Genomic DNA, 18,431 nt, shown 5'->3' on the forward strand with positions numbered 1-18,431 from the left:
TTGATTAGTACTATTGACAGAGCAAAACATACTCCAATATCAGATTCATTGTCTCTGTGAATTAAATCTAATTTCATATACCATATTACATTTTTTTTTCAGTATCTCAGATTAAGTTTTTATTTTTGCCATAAAAATGCATTATTAAAATAGTGAAATAATTATTAATGGGCAGCATTAGGTAATGTGTGACCCTTATTTTTACTATGGGAAATATTTGTTCACTGTGGTGTTAATGTTAGAGTGTTTTCAGCAAAAAAGAAGTATCAAAGTTTTCATCTGCCATCAAAGTTGTGAAGTGAGTGCCCCTGAGTCCAGCACTTTCCAGGCTTTCACTAGAAGGCTCTGAGTGTGTTTTTGATGAAGTAGGTGGGAGTTACAACTTGCGTGGGACAGAAGCAAGATCACATTCTTGTTATGAGAGCAAGTGTTGGCTGTGAAAACACTGATCCCTACATGATTCTGCCAACATCTCAGTCCTGTTGATTTGGTGCTAAATCCTGGGCTTCCATGCAGTGCTCGGAAATCAAACTAATGCTTTTAGCAGATGACTCCTGTAAAAGCAATTTGGTCCTGTTTCTTTTTCCCTACAGAGAAACTGAGCTTCCATTGCCCTCAGTTATTTGCAGGGTTGTTGTGAGCCTGTACAAGATCATAACAATCACACTAAGCTTCCTATGTTTTCTAGGAATCTGGAAACACCACTGGGAAAACAAGGCTGTCTCTATCATTGAGCCTGGCTTAATTTTGCATTTTGCTGTATGTTTTAGCAAGCTCTGCTATAAGGAACTTTTAAAAGTTAAACAGCTCTCTAGCTGTGGCAGCCCTTCATCAGAGCTTCCTACCAGTAAGAGGAAGAGCCCATTCCTTTTCCTACAGAGGTGGTGTCAGCAGTGTAAAAAAGAGATAATTATGCACTGGGCCATTTCTCCTCCAGAGCCTATGCGATCCGTAATTGGAAGGAGAGTGGTCACTATTCAATAGATGATGTAATGTGTATTCAGTGTAGAGACCATATGTTATCTTCAGAACACTTCCTCCAATTCAGGCAGCTCCACAGGTAGGAGACCTGGTGCCAAATTAGCTGTTGTCATCTCCTCATGGCTTAGTCCAACTCAGAAGGAAATAAATATTTACATCTTAGCTGAATCCTTTCAGCTTCCTTCACTTTAAGACATATGGATTTGTGGCAGTGAGGGGGGACTAGACATTGTGTTAAGCACTAGATTATGCTAATGAATTCATGTTTTATATCTGCATAAGAATTAATATTGATAAGCATATGTTTATGAGTTTCATATTCAGCAGACCCTTTCAGGCATATACCTATGTGCCAGTGCTTTGAAAAATCTAGCATCTAGCAGTTGACACAAGCATCATAGAAACTGTAAATTGACTTGATTTGATTTTAATTTAGGGGAAAGAATGAGATGTAAAAAGTGTTCTACTAAGTCACTTACAGCCTGTATTATTCTGCTATGCTGTGTGTGAAGTTCTTTAATTTGCATAACAGACATGAAGAGGAATGGAGAGTGGCTGAGCAGGGAGAGAAAAAACTCTGAAGAGGAATGTGAAGCACATTTTGCTTTACTCTGAACCTGTAAAATACTGTGAGTTTAAATTGTTCAGTGGTTTAAACAACCAACAGAGAATCCTGCTATCCGAGTTACTAAATGACCTTGCCTTCAGGTGGAATTAGAGTGCATAATCAGTCAAACACTGATTCAAATGAGAGGTTCAGTAAAAGGAAATTCCCCGTCAGACCTGTCCATCAGAAATTAAGTTACCTGTTTTATTTGCATTAGAACATAAACTGCAGCTTAGAATTAAGGGCTGCATATTGTACTTCCAGCAGAGATGTGGTTGTTCCCTGCACAAGAGAAACAGTCTTACTCCTAACAGTTTTTGTGCCTTTGGTAATTCAGCTTTCTTTGTGTGTCTTGGTCCTTGGCCAAGATATCTTGCTTTTTGAGATTCAATATTAACTTCTCAAAAAAAAAAAAAAAAAAATTCTGCTTCATTTTTATTTAAGAGCAAACTATGAACTCCCATTGGAGGCTATGACTATCTGGAGCATGTTCATAGAATCATAGACAAACATGTTCATGTTTGTCTTAGAAGACTCAGAGTCTCACTGCTCAGCTGGAGGAGTTTTCTTGTGATAGATTATCTCTGACGATATTTAGTAAGCAGCTCACATACAACAAATAAAGGCCAGCAATGTGTAAGACTTACTGCTTCTGGCAGTTTCATATTACAATAGGCTGTGAGCAGTTCCATTTTGCCACTTTTACTTTAGCCTCCGAGGTCTATGCTCCAAGAAAAAATACAGGAATACCCTTTCTGAGCTTGTGCCTGTCATGAAGATTATCCGTCTCCCTTTCAACATCTCATAAGAGATGTTTTGAGTGGCTGATATGAGTTAAGTGATACTTGATCCTTTGGTGATGGAAGAGAGATCTTATTTACTGGGTTTTTGTGTTCTGGCATGGTGCTAACTGGAGTTCAGTGTGATGTGGCCTGCACTCTATAAATGTTACTAGTGCCATTGTAGCTACATTGCCAGTTTCAGGGTCAATGCCTACATGACTAGTGCTCAGTAGTGTACACGGCATCTGGGCCCCAGTCATGTCCAACAAACATGTTTGCCACACATCTTAATGTCCTTTTCCCCAAGCCCTTCTCAAACTCTGGAGGGGCTCTTTTGTTGCCCTTAAGTGCAGGCTGTAAAATCTCTGCAGAGGCATGATGCTTTTCAGAAGGCCTGTAGTTGGTAAGTCAAGCTCTCAAAGGGCCCCTGGGAATGAGTGCTGGCATTGCTTATTCAGCCCTTCTGCATGCACTGTGTGACTGTTTTCACTCACAACAAATATTGTAGGCAACCTTGAGTATCCTTTGAAAATCTGTTGGTAGACATCCTCTTTCTTTATGCTTGCACAGAGCGGCTCTGCTTCCAGCTCTGCAGTGTCACTGTAGGACTGGGCTGAAGGCAGAAAACAGATTTGTTTTACATATGACATGAGGAACGGTGTCTGTGAAAGATCTGGCACAGAAAAGCCTCTCTGCTTTTTGCTTTAGGCTTGCAGATCTCCTACACATAGGCCTCTCAGGTGCTGTATCTTCTAGCCAGCTCTGATACAGCAGAGAAGGATGAGAGAACACAGCAAATCAAAGACTGACTGAGAATGCGTGGTGCTTCCAGGCTGTTTAATGCAGCTCAGGCTGACCATCACACCAGGAGAACGAATAGCTGCTAGGCTTACGAGTTTGGTATACTACAGCACAGAGAGCTCCAGAAAAAAAGAGGGAAATGGAGGAAGAAAGGCTGAATTTTCACCAAAACCTAGGTGATACTAAAATCTGCAAAACTTCATCACACCCTTAGAAGGTCCTAAGAAGCCAGATTCTGCTAATACTTTGCTGTTATTGTAAAATAACTCCTGGAGCAACTGAGACAAATTTATTGGAGAGGATATTCAAAGGTCTCAGTGAAAATCTAAGAAATCAAAGTCCTAAGGACCTTTACATTCACGTCTGCCCTACTGACCTCACCTCTCAGTTTCTCCATACAAATCTGCCTGTATAGCATCCTGTGGGGTCCCAGTCTGTGACTTCTGATGGCCATACTGCTTTTTCTGTTACAGAGAAGGGTATGTGGTTAGATCCATCCAAATGATACAGTTCGTATATAGAAACAAGCTCATATTATATGGGCTTACATGAACTGATTGTTGCAAGAAACATATTTGGCCTTATGGCTGATGACTCTTACAAGAGGCAATGAAACTGCTTCTGCTATTTAATTTGCAGTCCCCTGGTATGTGTATTATTCCCAGTACAGTACAAATGAGTGCATCCAACTCTTGTTGTTTTTCTAACCAAGATACTGTGTTTCTTTCCTTGATAGAGGAAGATGCTGAACCACAGAATGGTAAGAGTGTTCCCAAGGAAGTTTCAGTATTCTGGGACTGTAGCAATAGGACAAGGGGTGATGGGTTTAAACTAAAACAAGGGAAGTTTAGGTTAGATATAACAAAGAACTTGCCTGTGAGGGTGCTGAGGTGCTGGGACAGGGTGCCCAGAGAAGCTGTGGCTGCTCCATTCCTGGCAGTCTTCAGGACCAGGCTGGACAGAGCCTTGGGTGACATGGTCTAGTGTGAGGTGTCCCTGCCCATGCCTGGGGGTTAGAACTGAGTGATCTTAAGGTCCTTTCCAACCCAGACGAGTCTGTGATTCTGTGATTCTCTGTCCTTGCTCTCTTCTTCCACTTACTTCCCTGTAGCCACTGTCAGGGACAAGGCACTGGGCTGGATAATCTTTGACCTGACCCAGTATAACCACTCTTTTTATATGCACAGGTGATAATTGAAGCATTTAGCAGGGTTCTAAATGCGTGTGTGGGACCTTTCAGAAGGGACTGAAGAAGGATCTATCAGAGGCTGGATCCCTACACCTTCCCTTAAAGTTAAGGGTGTCTAAAGGGCTGTTCTCCCCTGGGGGTTCCTGTCTGCAGGAGTTCAGGGTGACCATGTGCTTACCTTAAACACTTTTCTTACTTTTGCTGCCTAAAATTAGGTAAGGCAAAGCTTGCTTTAGCCCTTACTTGTCCTCCCTGAATGGCTGTAAGTCATGCTGAGGACTAGCCCTGGCTTCAAGAACCGTGATGAAAGGGTTGTACAAAGTTACCTTTGTCCCCTCTTTGGGCAGCAGGGTCTAGGGTGAGGCATCTGCACCCATGGCAGGAAGGTTGGAACTAGATGAACTTAATGTCATTTCGAGCTCAAACCATTCTGTGATTCTTGCCATGCAGCACCAATTACAGCAAAGTCCAGAAGCTGGGCTGCTGGCATGCTGCAACATTTAACTGTTGGAAAATTTATTCATACGAAAATCTTCCCATTCTCATAGACAAAGGATTCCCCCCCGCCCCCCCCCCCCCCCAGTTTTGTCAAAATCCTTTTCTCATCTGTTATTGGGGCAAAACAACCTCCTAGCCAGGGTGTTTCATTCGTGGATAAAGCTTTCATTGGAACTTGTAAAGAAGCTAAGGGCTGGGGCCAGATTTTGCTCCCAGTGAAATCAGCAACAAAACTCCCATTGATTTCCCCGTGAGCTGTATTGAGCCTCTCCTCACAATGGGGAAATTTTTAGAGGAGTTACGGTGGTTGTGGACAAGGTCTTGTTGCTTTGTGCTTTCAAAAGAGGACTGTTTCTGATGGAGGAACAATCAGAATAATTGTCTCTTTAAATGAATGGTTCTCAGAGCCTGCACTGAGAGGCAGGCTCCCTCTCTGCGGCTGTGAGGCTAGTCGGAGCCTCCAGTAAATCAGCATGCAGGAGCTGAGATCTCTGTCCTTGAAGAGATGCATAGTGACCTTGCTTGTGCTTACTCTGAAGGAATAACCCGCGGAAACACGGCAGCCCAAATAGTGAGCGGTGTAGGACTAAAGGCAGTGCATTCTGCATATAAATGCTACAGTACCGAAGGGATGGCACGAACAGCACGCTGCTACACAAACTGCAGCTTTCCTGCTAGCCTGACCAGATTGCTGCTTTTGTTTCTTTTGCAGGGGGACTGAACGAAATCCTCATGATCGTTACATGCCTGTTCAATAATAGCACACCCCAGTCACGTCTCCTTGCGAGCACATTTTGTTGGAATCACTGAGCAGAAGCAAAGAAGAGCTGACGACTATGTGCTTCCAACGCAGGTTGCCGGAGCCCTGTGCTTGCCATTGGCTGTAGTTCCCTGGTTTATTTGCAGCTTCCCCCATCTGGAATTTGAAAATGGGATTGAAGTAGATAATTGCTAGCAGCGGGTTTTCAAGAGAGGCTTAGAGGGAACAGAATGCCTCTTGCACAGCACAGGCTGCTTGTGCTGAAAGAGCACTGAGAGTCGATTTCAGATTTTACCCACATCTGAATCTCCTGGAAACTTTACCATGGAAGCAAGCCATTACGCACAGTCCTGAAGTAAACATCCAAAGGGGCAAGGAAGGGGCATCGGGGCTAAACAATGGGACACCTCGTCCTTGTATTGCTCACAGAAAAGCCAGGAAGCATTCCTCTCCGCTCCCCAGCAAAAAGGGCATGAAGGTGACAATGAACTGAATTTTCCCCAGTAGCACTTCAGTGGCTTTTAAGGATGGGATACTCTGACCCTTCGTCAAGCAGGGATTTGCTGGGAAACAGAACTTTGTTCTTCATATTCATCTGCGCCTTTGCCGTGGTCACCTTGCTGCAGCAGATCCTCTATGGGAGAAACTATCTCAAAAGGTAAGGGGGGGATTTTTTGGAATAGGAAAAGTTGTCTGACTGGACTAAGCTGAGATAGAGATCCAGCAGCACTATTATAACAGTTCAAATCACTTCTGGGTGTTGTGCTGACAATATCTTGTCACTGCATCAGGCATCTGTAATGTCTGTTAGATTATTAATGAAGGAAAATGATGGGGAGAATATAGTGATTTCTGTGTTTTTTAGATTGTGTTTGAACCCTCAGCTGTTGTAAAAGTCCAGGTTTTACTTAACTTAAACCAGATTGACTTGCACCACCTGAGTGTTTGCCCCTGATCAGACCCTGACACAGAGGCTTTTCACCCTATATAAGTTTAGGCTGAAATGGCTTGAGAGGTTAAGGTAGCCTGCTCATTGCCTGAACTTTCATGTCTGTAGAAACAAACGTGGATGTGATTCCTAAAATCAAAGTGGCGATATTAATGTTCCAGGTAACAGTGGGAGCACTTTATTTTTCACTGCTGTGTTCTCGTGAATTACTGCTGAGACTGCCTTGCTGTAAAGCACATCAGTCTTTGATCTAAAAGTGATGCTGCTGTTTTTACAGCAAACACCGGTGGGGATCTTCAAGTGTTTAACCTTGACCCATGCAGAGTGTATTTTACTTAAATCTAGTCTGAGTCGTTACGGCTTGTACAGTTTTATAAAAGCGAATGTTTCTTTCACATGCTTTGAGGTAAGTGGGTTTCAGTAGCGTAGGCAGCTGCTGTGGAATTTTTTACTGGATTTTAGCTGCTTTTTTTTGCCAGGAGAGATCAATGGTTTGATTCTCGCTTGGGTTTCAACTGATGTACTTGTTTGCCTTGTGCCAGGAGCAAGCAAAATGCTGACAAATCAGCAAATGTTTCTTGCTGGGAGGGAACAGCAAGCATGATATTAATATGTATAGACAGGAGTGTTGTAGTTATCCACAAAACAATTTGTGTGCCTTGCATAGAAGTGAAGCCTTGGCTGGGGGACGCTTTTTTGGGCACCTCACTTGCAGAAAGGTGTGACTCAGTTGGAAGGAGCAAGAATGAACAGAAGTGTAGAAAACTTGTTTGTTTGGCTCAGGGAAAACTGAGGGGGGATATAATTGTCTTGAAATACCCAAACTATTTCTATGAAGAAGAAGATATTAAACCCATCTCTGTAAAGACTCATCACATGATAAGAAGCCATGGACTTAAGTTGCAGCAGGAAGGAATCTAACCATGAATGGAAACTTCTAAAGAAAATGGCTACCCAGGAGTTACAAAATCTTCATCTTTGGGGGCGTCAGGAACCTGTTAGGTAGATAATACTGATCTTCCTGGGTGTTGAGACAATGACTTTATGACCAGTTGCCTTATTTTCTCAGTTTTTTCCATTTGACCTGGAGGTCTTGCAGCCCTATCAACACTTGCTTTTCTAAGTCAAAATGACTGCAGCAGGATTGGAGTAGTGACAAAGTATAGACTGAAATGAAAAATGGAAAAGGTAAAATTATGAGAAGATGCAACTAAAACTATTCCAGTGAGTGACCTCTGTGGCCAGTCTCTGTCCTGCCTCATGCCCTGGGATCCTCTCCTGTTGTCAGTGGGCTGCAGGGAATGAAGAAAGGGTGATGTCCAGTTCCCAGTCTGATTCTGAGCACTCTGCCATCAAGAGTGCTCAAGCAGGGAGATGTGCATACATTTTGTCACTTTGAATGGAAAACACTATTTATTTAATTTTATTTAATTTTATTTTGATTCCAGCTTATAATTGTTTCTTTTCCTCTTTTTTTATCAGATGAAAGAGTCTTAAAGAGGTTTCCCACCCCGCTCAGTGCAGGGAAAAAAGCACTTTATCTCCTTTCTTCTTCGAAGTGGTAGTTCTCATCTTTCATGGAAATAAAAATGCAGGATGTGGCAGTCTTGGGTTGTCAGTTATTAATGACAGAAAGGAGATTTACACAGCAGCCTACATCATTACCATAATATTATCACAAAGGTACTTTTCTGCTTTCTCTTTCCCTCTCTCAATCTCATGCCCTGCAGTACATGATGGTGACCATTCCCGGGCAGTTTGATTGCCAGTCTACTCCATGCAGAGGTAGCTGTAACCTTTGAATTACTCTTTCCTTTGACAAACCTCCGGTGTTAAGTCCCCTGCTAGAAGCTGATGCCAGTTGTGACGTTCCTTGGACACATTATAGCTTGTACCTCCAGGGGCCACAGTAGAGCTGGTGGTTTTGGAGAGCATTCTTGCAGAGGGGAAGTGGGATATTTATAGCTTTGGTGCCTCTGGCCAAGCTGGAGCGTGGGGACGTTGCCTAAACCTAAAGCTATTTACTCACTAGAATTCAACATGCTGCCGGTTTTATGATACCCTTTGCTTATATCCCAACATCTGCAATGATAACAGGCCTCTTCCCAAGGCAGTGGGAAGAAATTCCCCAGTATATTTAGAGAAACATGAAAATTGTCCAGCCTAACACAGGGATAGCTTGTTTCTCTGCAAGAACATGATGGAAATGGTTAAAGGCCAGCAAAGCAGTGGGAATCTGACCTAAAACAAGCAGTGGACAGTATAGACTAGGGAATGGTCCCAGTAGACTGTGTGGACAAAGCCACCCTTTTCTCGGAGAAAGATGGAAAAATTAACACTACATAGGTATAAGCTGTGCTATGACACTTGTCCTTGCAAGCGTGGAACTGCCTGGTTTTATTGATATAAAAACCCACCTGAAGCTCCCCATGGAGGATGCCATGGAGGCTTGTGGTCCTGTGTTTGCCATGCTCCTAAACCTGGCTGTGGGGGTGGCAGGACTGCAGACAGGAGAGGGATGGTGTAAGACATAAACTCTGCTCCGTGAAAACTGATAAGGGGCCCAGCCTCTTCTCAAGTCTTCTCTTTCCCTTTAATGAGCTATTAATGAGTTCTTGGCATTGCTGGAAGAAGAGGAGAACGTAGGGATTGAATTTCTGAGTATTCACATATTTTTCACCCCCCATATAATGTTCTCTGCTCCTTCCCCTGCTGTTTGGTACTATGCCATTAGAAGCATAATCTTTCCCATGTTTTTTTCCCCTTTTTCAGTTGTCCCCCAAGTGGGATGGATGTGGATGCTCTCAGCAAGGCCAGTGCCTTATTACTGTATCCTAATGAGAGAGTTAAATTACAAGCTGGAGAGTGGCATTGGGAAGCTCTGGTCTCTGTAGCCCCTGATCCTGAGTAAAAAGGATGGTGAAATGAGATATAATTAAGGGACTTTAATACGGATCTCTGGGGTAATTATTTTTATTTTAGGATTAATGTGATGATTAAAAATCCGCTGCATTGATCTGCTAAAGTAGGTTAAATGCTGTGGACTTATGCTTAAATCCAGAGCTGCCGCTTGCTTTTGTATTGACTCATCTTTCCAATGCTCAGCTTTCAGCTGAATTTCCTTTTGAATCAGATGCTCAGCTGAGGGCTTGCTGGCCTTTTTTTTTTGTGGGCTCGTGTTTGGCCAGCAGGGAGTAATCCTGGATTACATCAGGAAAATGCCTCTACAGTAAAAAATGTTGAAAGGGTCCATATCTTCATCTCCCAACCTGTAGCATAGGAGATATCAATAGGACAGTCCTTTGACTGCTTTGGCAGGGGAAAAGTATCAGAGCAATACTTCGTTATATACTGATATTCTATTGGTGGGAAATTCACTGAATGCTGTTTTTTTTTAACAGCCTAACTTCTGCACAGGGTGAGAGTCAGCTGAAGAAGGGAATCTGCCTGTTTAAAACTGCTTTTCTTTTTTTTTCCAGCCAAGTGAGGAGAACACATTTTCAAAGCTATTAAAGACTTTAAACAGAGATTACCCTAAGGTCTGTCAAAGGGGGCATGTACAATAACTCAAAGAATCACACAGGAAGAAACAGCAAGCCTTCCTATGCAGGCAGCCTGCGTTAGTTAAAAGCCTTACATCTTTTAAATGAGAATAAAACATCTCTCTTATGCGTGTGTACCCTGTAATTAATATCAGCTGCTCATAACTTGAGGTTATACCACCATTTTGGTATTTCTGGAGCAGATTTTTTTCAACAGTTTTAAATCAATCCTCAGACATCTTTACCCTTTTCCTTACCCACGCAAGAAAGATAGCTTTTTTTTTTCTTTTTTCTTTTGCACAGAGTAGGAAAGTAAAGAATAAACCCACAGAAAATAAACCTGGACTATGACTTGAGAGATCATTTATTCTGTGCCATGCTGTAAGACACGATCATGTGACAGCAGTAGCTGCAGTGTGGACATGGAGGCTGCATGTGGTCTGAGTTGTATTTTGTCCTGAGCTGGGCTCTTGAGGAACTACAGCCATATCTTGCCCCATACCTGGTGTGTGCTCCTCTGACCTGTTCATAACACCCTGTGAAGATGCTAACCATGTCCTAAGACGATCTATTCCAGTGTTTAAAGTCTCTTTCCATTAAAGCATCTTTCCCAGGCAGCGTAAGCTGAAGGTGACATTGTGAGTCATCTCTCAACATACAGCTCTGTGACCCTTTCCATGTCTCACCAGAGTGAAATATTATCCCAGCAAAATACCATGATACCCGTGAGTCACTTCTATGAATCCCTGATGGGGCTGCAGAGCAGGTCTTGGTTTTGGTTGGTTTTCTTTAGAGGAAAAGAGCACTGGAAACTTCAGGACAGTAAATCCTTGAGGCTGTGTACACCAATATGTATATCTGTTGGATATGGTCATCACCATAAAGTGACTGGAGAAGCTGAGATTCCAGCCATGCTTTTCTTACTACAGGGTATTCCCAAGAGCATTTCAAGGGGATGGGGCACAGGGTGCTGGCATCCCCATCCTGCGTAACTGACCTTGCCAAGACCAGGAACTGAATCAGCTTTCTGAGAGATATGAGGAGCACTGGAGGCCGTGCTTGGGGAGAGCTCAGAGGAGAGGCAGCAATGGGATGAAGAGGGCAGAATGAACAGGGAGCTGATAGATTAACTCAGCTGTCTGCAAAGTCATCCCCTCTAGTCATCCCCTTCCCTTTCTCATTGCTGCTATTGATTGCTTTATGTAAAGCTCCTGTCTCCTTACAGCAAAAGAGAGAGATCACAAGACGTGAGCTCTGAGTTAAAGCTCTGACAAAATTTGTAAACAATCACAGCTCTACCACAGGCTGCAACAGAGGCTTTCATTGTGAAAACTGTTCCAAAGCCAAAATTTTGTCATATGATACTTGGAGGTTTTTTTCCTGACGTGTAGTATTAAACACTTTTAAAGAAAAGCATCAAGTGGCTGAAGTTTTAGTACCAGAGCATGAGAGTATGTTACTTCCTCTCTTGTGTTCCCTGGCTCTGATGCAGAAAACAGGCAGGGTTTGTGCGCCTGTTCCTTCTAGATTTGCTTTATTCTAGCACTGTTGTGTTGCACCTCTGCCGTTAAGATCATAAAATCACAGTAATGTTTTGAGTTGGAAGGAACCTTAAAACTCATCCAGTTCTAACCATGGAAGCATTCTAGTGCTTATGCCCCACCCCTGGCAGTGCTCAAGGCCAGGTTGGACAGGGCTTGGAGCAGCCAGGTCTAGTGGAAGGTCTCCCTGCCCGTATCGGAGGGTCTTGGAACTGGATGAGCCTTAAGGTCCCTTCCAACCCAAATCAGTCTGTGGTTATATGAGTTTTTACTGGGCTTTAGGAGCTCTACAGAAGCTTCTTGACCTGGAGCAGTGAATTACAGGTGCCCCATTTACCAGCCAAAATGCGGCTTACTGATTAATACGGAGAAAATTAAATCCTAATTCTAATTCATATAATACCCCATGACAGCTTTCTTCAACTTCGTTGTGCGGGGATCTAGGCCTACTTCTGTCCATGGGAACAGCTTCTTCTTAATATTTGGCTGAATATCTAGGCCAAATCTGCTTTCTGCTCTTGACCCAGATCTGTTGCCTCTGTATGACAAGGTAATGGTTGAGTTATGCGAATGCCTTAGCATTCAACACCTGTAAATCAAAGCCTGTCATCCAAAGTGGTTTAAACCCTGTGACATTTCCTTCAAAACCATCTGTTACAACATGCCATAATTTTGGGAAAACTAGCTGCTTCTTCTCTCTCTCTGTGTATGGGCAGGTACAAAGTTCAATCTCAGCTACACATGTAGAAAGCCAAGCCCAGAACCCATTCTTTGTGATTTGAGCTGTGCTAACCTATGTCCCACCAGTCTATGCATGATCACATCCTCAATCACTGACCTCCACGGCTGGTGTTGCAGACCTCCTGGTAATCCAGTTTTTTTATTTTTGACCTGATTGGAGTGTCCTGATCTTTCACTTGCTGGATTTGGTTTAGACATAAACACTGTGCAAAGCTTTGCATTTTCTTACTTTTTGCCGTTCCTCATTCTTACCCTTGATAGCTTTTTCGTTTCATTTCTCATTCTTTAATTCAAGTGTATTCATTGCTCAGCAGTCCATTCCTCCCTCAGGCAAACTGTGAACTTAACCTCTCATTTCTTTGAGGCATCCTTGCCCTCTGTTGCTTGCATCCATTTTGCTTTTTCATCAGTCCCGCAGATAGTCACTGTCCTGCTACGTTCTCTTTATTTAGCTACTTCTATGCTTTAATGCTCACGATGAAAACCTTAAAAGCAGTCTCTGTCACTGGTAGTTTCATGGCATTCTCCATAAGAACAACCACAGCCAAAGCTAGGCTTTTCATTGTCCTAGCTGAAAATCTTGTGCAGTCAGCAGTTTGGAGGTAGGAGGAGATTGAGCCATTCGCTTCTGTCCACGGAGAGAGGGAGCACTGCCTACCCCTGTGACTGATGCTGGGTACAGGCACATCAACTCTAAATGGCATTTTGTTCATCATCTTCAGCATGAGCCCTTAGTGCAAATGGGGCACTGTGGGTATGCTGAAGAATATACTGCAGTTTAGGGGCATTTGCCCTGATACTGAACATATTAGTTCTGGAAAAGTGAGATGCAAAGTGATTAGCTCAGTCAGATTGCTAATGCTGTGGTGAGACTGCTTGTGGTACCGATGATGCATCAGGTTATCTTTGCAGTGAGCTGTGATCCCAAATGTCAGAATTTGCTGGTATCTATCTTAAAATGTTTGGCTTGATTGTCATTTTTTCATTGTAAAGAAAACAATCTGCCTCACTGTCATATCATTCTGTTGTGGCATTTGAGTTGCCCCTAATTATTACAAATAATGTTTTAATCATGAATAATTCTTACAAATAAAATTGATGCAGATAGTCTGTTACTCATTGGATGTTTATCTTCCAGCCATAGAGGAGAAAATGAAAGATCATATTATTTTGAAAGGTATCCTTCGATGTCCTGGATGTCCTTGTCAACACTGTGTCCCATTTAAGCAGACCACTTGAGTTTTGGCATTGTGTCTGTTTCATCTTTCTTAGGAAGTGATTTTATATCAGGTTTTTCAGATGTTTGATGTGGATATCTGATTCAAAATTTAACCCAAACGTGAAAAGTGCTACATGAAACAAACCCCTTTTCTTTATAATAGTGGTTAGAATCCAGAAGCTTCCCACCTATGTTTCCAAATCTGCTCTTTGCGCTAGTCAAAATATACTCCTCCACCACTTTAATACTATCATTTTCCTGTAACATGCAGAGCCAAGCTTGTCCCTGATATAATATGGCCAAATGTGTGATGTAATCAGATGTGCCTGTTTCCAACATTCTCTATCCATATTTTTCTTCTCATGGGACCTATATTATTGGATTTCTTTCTTTTCAGTGAATATATCATTCCTTCTCTGCCACATATTTTCATGAGACCTGCCCCCCTGCAGTCCTGCATCCAGCTATGGGGCAACAACACAGGAGGGATGTGGAGCTGCTGCAGCAAGGCCAGAGGAGGCCACAGAGATGCTGCAAGGGCTGGAGCAGCTCTGCTCTGGAGCCAGGCTGAGAGAGCTGGGCTGGGGCAGCCTGGAGAAGAGAAGGCTCCTGAAGGGAGGACCTTAGAGCAGCTCCAGTGCCTGAAGGGGCTGCAGGAAAGCTGGAGGGGAGCTTGGGACAAGGGCCTGTAGGGACAGGCCAAGGGGAATGGCTTTAACCTGCCCAAGGGGAGACTGAGATGAGCTCTTAGGCAGAAGCTCTTTGCTGTGAGGGTGCTGAGGTGCTGGCGCAGGGTGCCCAGAGAAGCTGTGGCTGCCCCATCCGTGGCAGTGTTCAAGGCCAAGCTGGATGGGGCTTGGAGCAAGCTGCTCTAGTGGAAGGTGTCCGTGCCCATGGCAGGGGTTGGAGCTGGATGAGCTTTAACGTCCTTTCCAATAAAAACCATTCTATAATTCTATGATTATTATCTCTGTTGGCCATTATGCTTCTCTTCACTTGTGCACAGTAGTCTCTCACATTGGAGACTCCTGATATTCCCATTTCTTATCCAATTTCCTCTTGTTCTCTGATCCATTTTAGTGAGTGTTTTCAATTATGCTCATCTGCAGGTCAGTCATGCATACCACTGTTTTCATTTTATTTTCCATACACCCCATGGGCACAGTGAGTCATAGTTTCCTTATTTCGCAGAAGGAACTGGATCTTCAGCAAAATTAACCGCCTGACTTTCTAATACCTAGCTGTTAACAGGCTAGAGACATTGCTTTCCATTTGCAAAGAGAGTAGTATGATCGTTTAACACTGAAGTCTTCAGTTCCTCCTCTTAAGGGCATGAGAATTATGAAACAGGGAAACTGAGATACTGTGAAAAGGAAGTGATTTTCCATTGACTCTAGGGAGCCTATGCATGACCTGGACTGTCTGTGTTTCCTGTGTTTGGGTAGTTGGAAACCCTGTAATGCAACAACATGACCAGGCCTATAGAAATGTAATTATTACAGTATAATGGTATATACAGAATCAATCTGTATTCTATTAGCTTTTAACTGAAGTAGGAGCTGGCGTCAAAAATACTGGGCTTGCTGTCACCTCCTAAAGGCTTTTTTGATAGGAAGACTGTATATAGAGAAGGAATATGAGAACTGCTAGAAATAAAGAGTAGGACTAGTGAAGGCAAGTAAGAGATGGAGCTCAGAAAGAAAATTAAGTAATTTGTCTTTCTCTTGGGGACATTTATATCTTCCTTTCACTTTTCCAGAGAAGGAGTCTGTAGACTCCTCTGCTTCCCCTTGCTTGACCATCTGTGGTAGTCAAGCAAGCTGAGTCAGATTTTGGCTTAATTTCACCAATATAAAATGACATTATTTTCTATCTGGTTTTGCTTGCTTCTGGTTTTAGTCTTCCTCTGGCAGATGCAGGATGGGGGTAGTGGTATCTGTCACCTTCAAAGATGAGTGGAAAGAGCTTGCTGGCTGGGACTATATGAGATGAGCTGGTGGTTTCTGGGGAATGTGTTGGCGCTGGAGTGGCAGGGGTACTTTTCCATGCCCTCTCCTTGCACCACTTGTGTAATGCCCTTGTTGTCACTGGGTCCTTGTTACCCACAGATGTTGATCACTTAATTACTCAGCCGTGTCCACCAAACTGCTCTTATACCTTCCAAGCATGTGGGTCTCTCTTGAAAAAATTCTGCTGCATACTCATGGCCTGCTCTCTGGTTAAAGCCCAGACAGGACTGCCAGCTGAGCTTGAAGTCTGTTGGGTCTTCCCCCTTTGTTAGCTGTAGAATAGCTCCCTTTTAAAAGCCTTGCTTCTTGTCTGAGCTGAATTGTCACCTTCCCTCCATGCTTTAGAAAGGTGGTGAGACAACCCTGAGGTGGGATCTCAGTGGGATGGCAGCATGGATATGAATCTTCATGCTGCAATCTATCCACTTGTTCATTCTTGCCTTACAGTTCAAAAGACTCGTAATTGCTTGATATCCTCTGCTATTAAAATCTCCGCTTCTGCAGGAGTTGTCTCTTGTTTGAATTGCGGCAACAGGCTTTTTGCTTTGCTTCCTGCTGCTTCTTGACAGCTGGTCTTGACAAGCACTTCAGAATTACTGCTGTTTTGTTAATTTTCTGTTTTTTTTTCACCCTCTCCTGCTACACTTACATTGCGCCAGTGTTTATTTGACCACATACTGATTCAACATTTACCATTCCTAATTAGGATCAAAATATTGCTTTGACATTTACCTGAAACTTAAGGTCTTTGTTGCTAAGACATCCCACTTCACAGAGTTTCTCTAATGCAAGGCACATTACTCATACTCTTATTTGTTAGGGGTAAGTCCTGTGCTTAGTGATGCCCATAAACCTTAATGAGAAATTTGCTTACTGTGGCTGGGCAGGACATAGCATCTCTGCACTAAGAGTGTTTCTGGTTATTGCATTTTTTAAAAAGCCTTTCCTTGTCATCATCATCATCACACACTGGGGAAATGTACTAATTTTAGAAGGAAATAGCATTAGGGCAAATTGAGCAAATGGCGAAGTTCCATCACTGGTAATCATTGGTAATGATCCCATGTTTAAAATTAGCTTTTCTGTTTTTTTAAACTCTTTGACATGCACTGTCTAAATTACATGGGAGACGTCTATGTCTAAGTAATTTCCTCTGCTTTCCTTCTTTTCTTTGTTCTGCTGCTTTTTCTCTTCCTTTTCTGTTTCCATCCTGCATGTGCTTTCCTAATGCAATTCTGATTCACAGTTTAATTCACCTCTTCTTTGTTTACCTATTTAAATGCGGTTACTGCTGAGAGTGAATTTAACTACAGTAATATGCCAAAGAAATATACTGATGGAGCAGTTGAAGTCTGTTTCCTACTTTCTCAGGCTGTTGCAGATTTGGCCAGACAGCTTTTATGAACATTTACTACTGACAGCTGAGAGGATTACAAAACTTTATACTTTTCAATTGAAATCTCCCAGCTCAAGGCTGATTGAAATCAATGGTAGAACTCTCAGTAATCTTGTTAGAAACAGAATTAACTCAGGTCAGTGCTTTTTAAATGTCTCATTCTTGATTTCTACTTAGCCTGTATACTACAAACCATTATTCATGGAAGTTGTTCTTACTAGGAGGAAGAAGTTTATTGTTCCACCATGCCAGAAAAAGCAGAGCAGCAGCTTGGTCTCAGCCTCAGTCCTATAAGCTGTGTAATGCTTCTTTGGTAGTGCGTTTTGTGTGTACTCAAGTCTATGTGTTCTTAACCTCTGGAGTATCTGGAGTTGAAAGATGAGCACCCTGTGGACCCCTTTCCCTGTCACATTCAGGGGCAGACACTTGGCTTACTCCTGACCCTAACCTCAGCTCAGCACTTTGTGCTTTGTGCTTACCATGTTGAAGAGTCATACCTCAACCCTTTCTTGCCTGTGTTAAATATTTTTGTACCTCAATTGGATCCTGTATTCTGCCATTTCAAAGCTAAGTATTTTAAGCTGTTCATCATAAGACATACCTACCATTCCTCAGTGTTAGTCTTCCTGATCTCCTCTTGGATATTACCCAAAATGTGCATGTCCTCCTTTAAACTTGAAGCCTCAGCTGCAGTACGCCCTGTTCCCAAAAAAGGCTTGATGAGAGGAAGGCAATAGAGTGGTTTTATCATCTCTTTTGCTTTATGGACAGATTCACCCCCCTCCCTGGAGCTTTACCTCCTGCTGTTATTTGCCAGGATGTTAGCTATGCTTTAGGAAAGTTCACCTCTGAAGGATACAACGACACCAGCTATTAATCTAGATTAATACTGTTTCATATCTAAGCCCAAAATATCTAGTTTAAAACCAATTTAAAAGTGCAGTTCCAGCTTATTTTTCCCACACTTCTACCCTTTCTCCCCATGTATTATTCAGTGCTGCCTTAGCAATTAAAACATATTTTTAAGGCCATATATATAGATGCCTTTTAAAGAGACATGCACATTCAAAAAAATATTTTTCCATACCAGTTCCAGTATGGCAAAAAAATGTGTTAGACTGTGGTACATGGTAGATAATCACAAGTGTTTATTTCAACAAGCCTAAAAGTGAAGGTGTAAGTATGCAATATCATCTCATTTTTCTTATGGGGATCAGCACAGTCTCTTTGGCTTGTTTTGATTTTCTTGGAAAACAGGAAAATTGCATTAATGTATTTAAGTAAGAAGTAATAAGAATGGATCTCCCATGAGCAAAAATTTGGCTTCTGTAATTTGAAATATTCCTTTTTTTACACTTAAAAGCAAAATTAGATTACAGGAGAACATGCAAGAAATGAAAATGCATTTGGAAGAGT

At 42.5% G+C, this 18,431-nt stretch overlaps 1 protein-coding gene across 7 annotated transcripts in view; it reads left to right on the plus strand.

The window, feature by feature from the left end:
* The window catches only part of ST8SIA5 (ST8 alpha-N-acetyl-neuraminide alpha-2,8-sialyltransferase 5), an 80,277-nt gene that overhangs the window by 28,801 nt on the left and 33,045 nt on the right, over positions 1-18,431 (plus strand). For 5 of the 7 annotated variants that reach the window (XM_062611785.1, XM_062611786.1, XM_062611788.1 and 2 more), the window contains one exon: positions 5,571-6,276. In XM_062611785.1, coding sequence (XP_062467769.1) covers positions 6,146-6,276 — 131 coding nt within the window. In that variant the 5' untranslated portion in view covers positions 5,571-6,145. Of the gene's footprint in view, positions 1-3,424; positions 3,651-5,272; positions 6,277-18,431 lie in introns of those variants that run through there. The other 2 variants (XM_062611790.1, XM_062611787.1) reach the window with 2 other exon arrangements.

Source organism: Pezoporus occidentalis, unplaced genomic scaffold (assembly GCF_034315485.1).
Source record: "Pezoporus occidentalis ecotype Australia unplaced genomic scaffold, CSIRO_AGI_Poc_V1 ctg157, whole genome shotgun sequence".
In the NCBI taxonomy this organism is placed as follows: domain Eukaryota; kingdom Metazoa; phylum Chordata; class Aves; order Psittaciformes; family Psittacidae; genus Pezoporus; species Pezoporus occidentalis.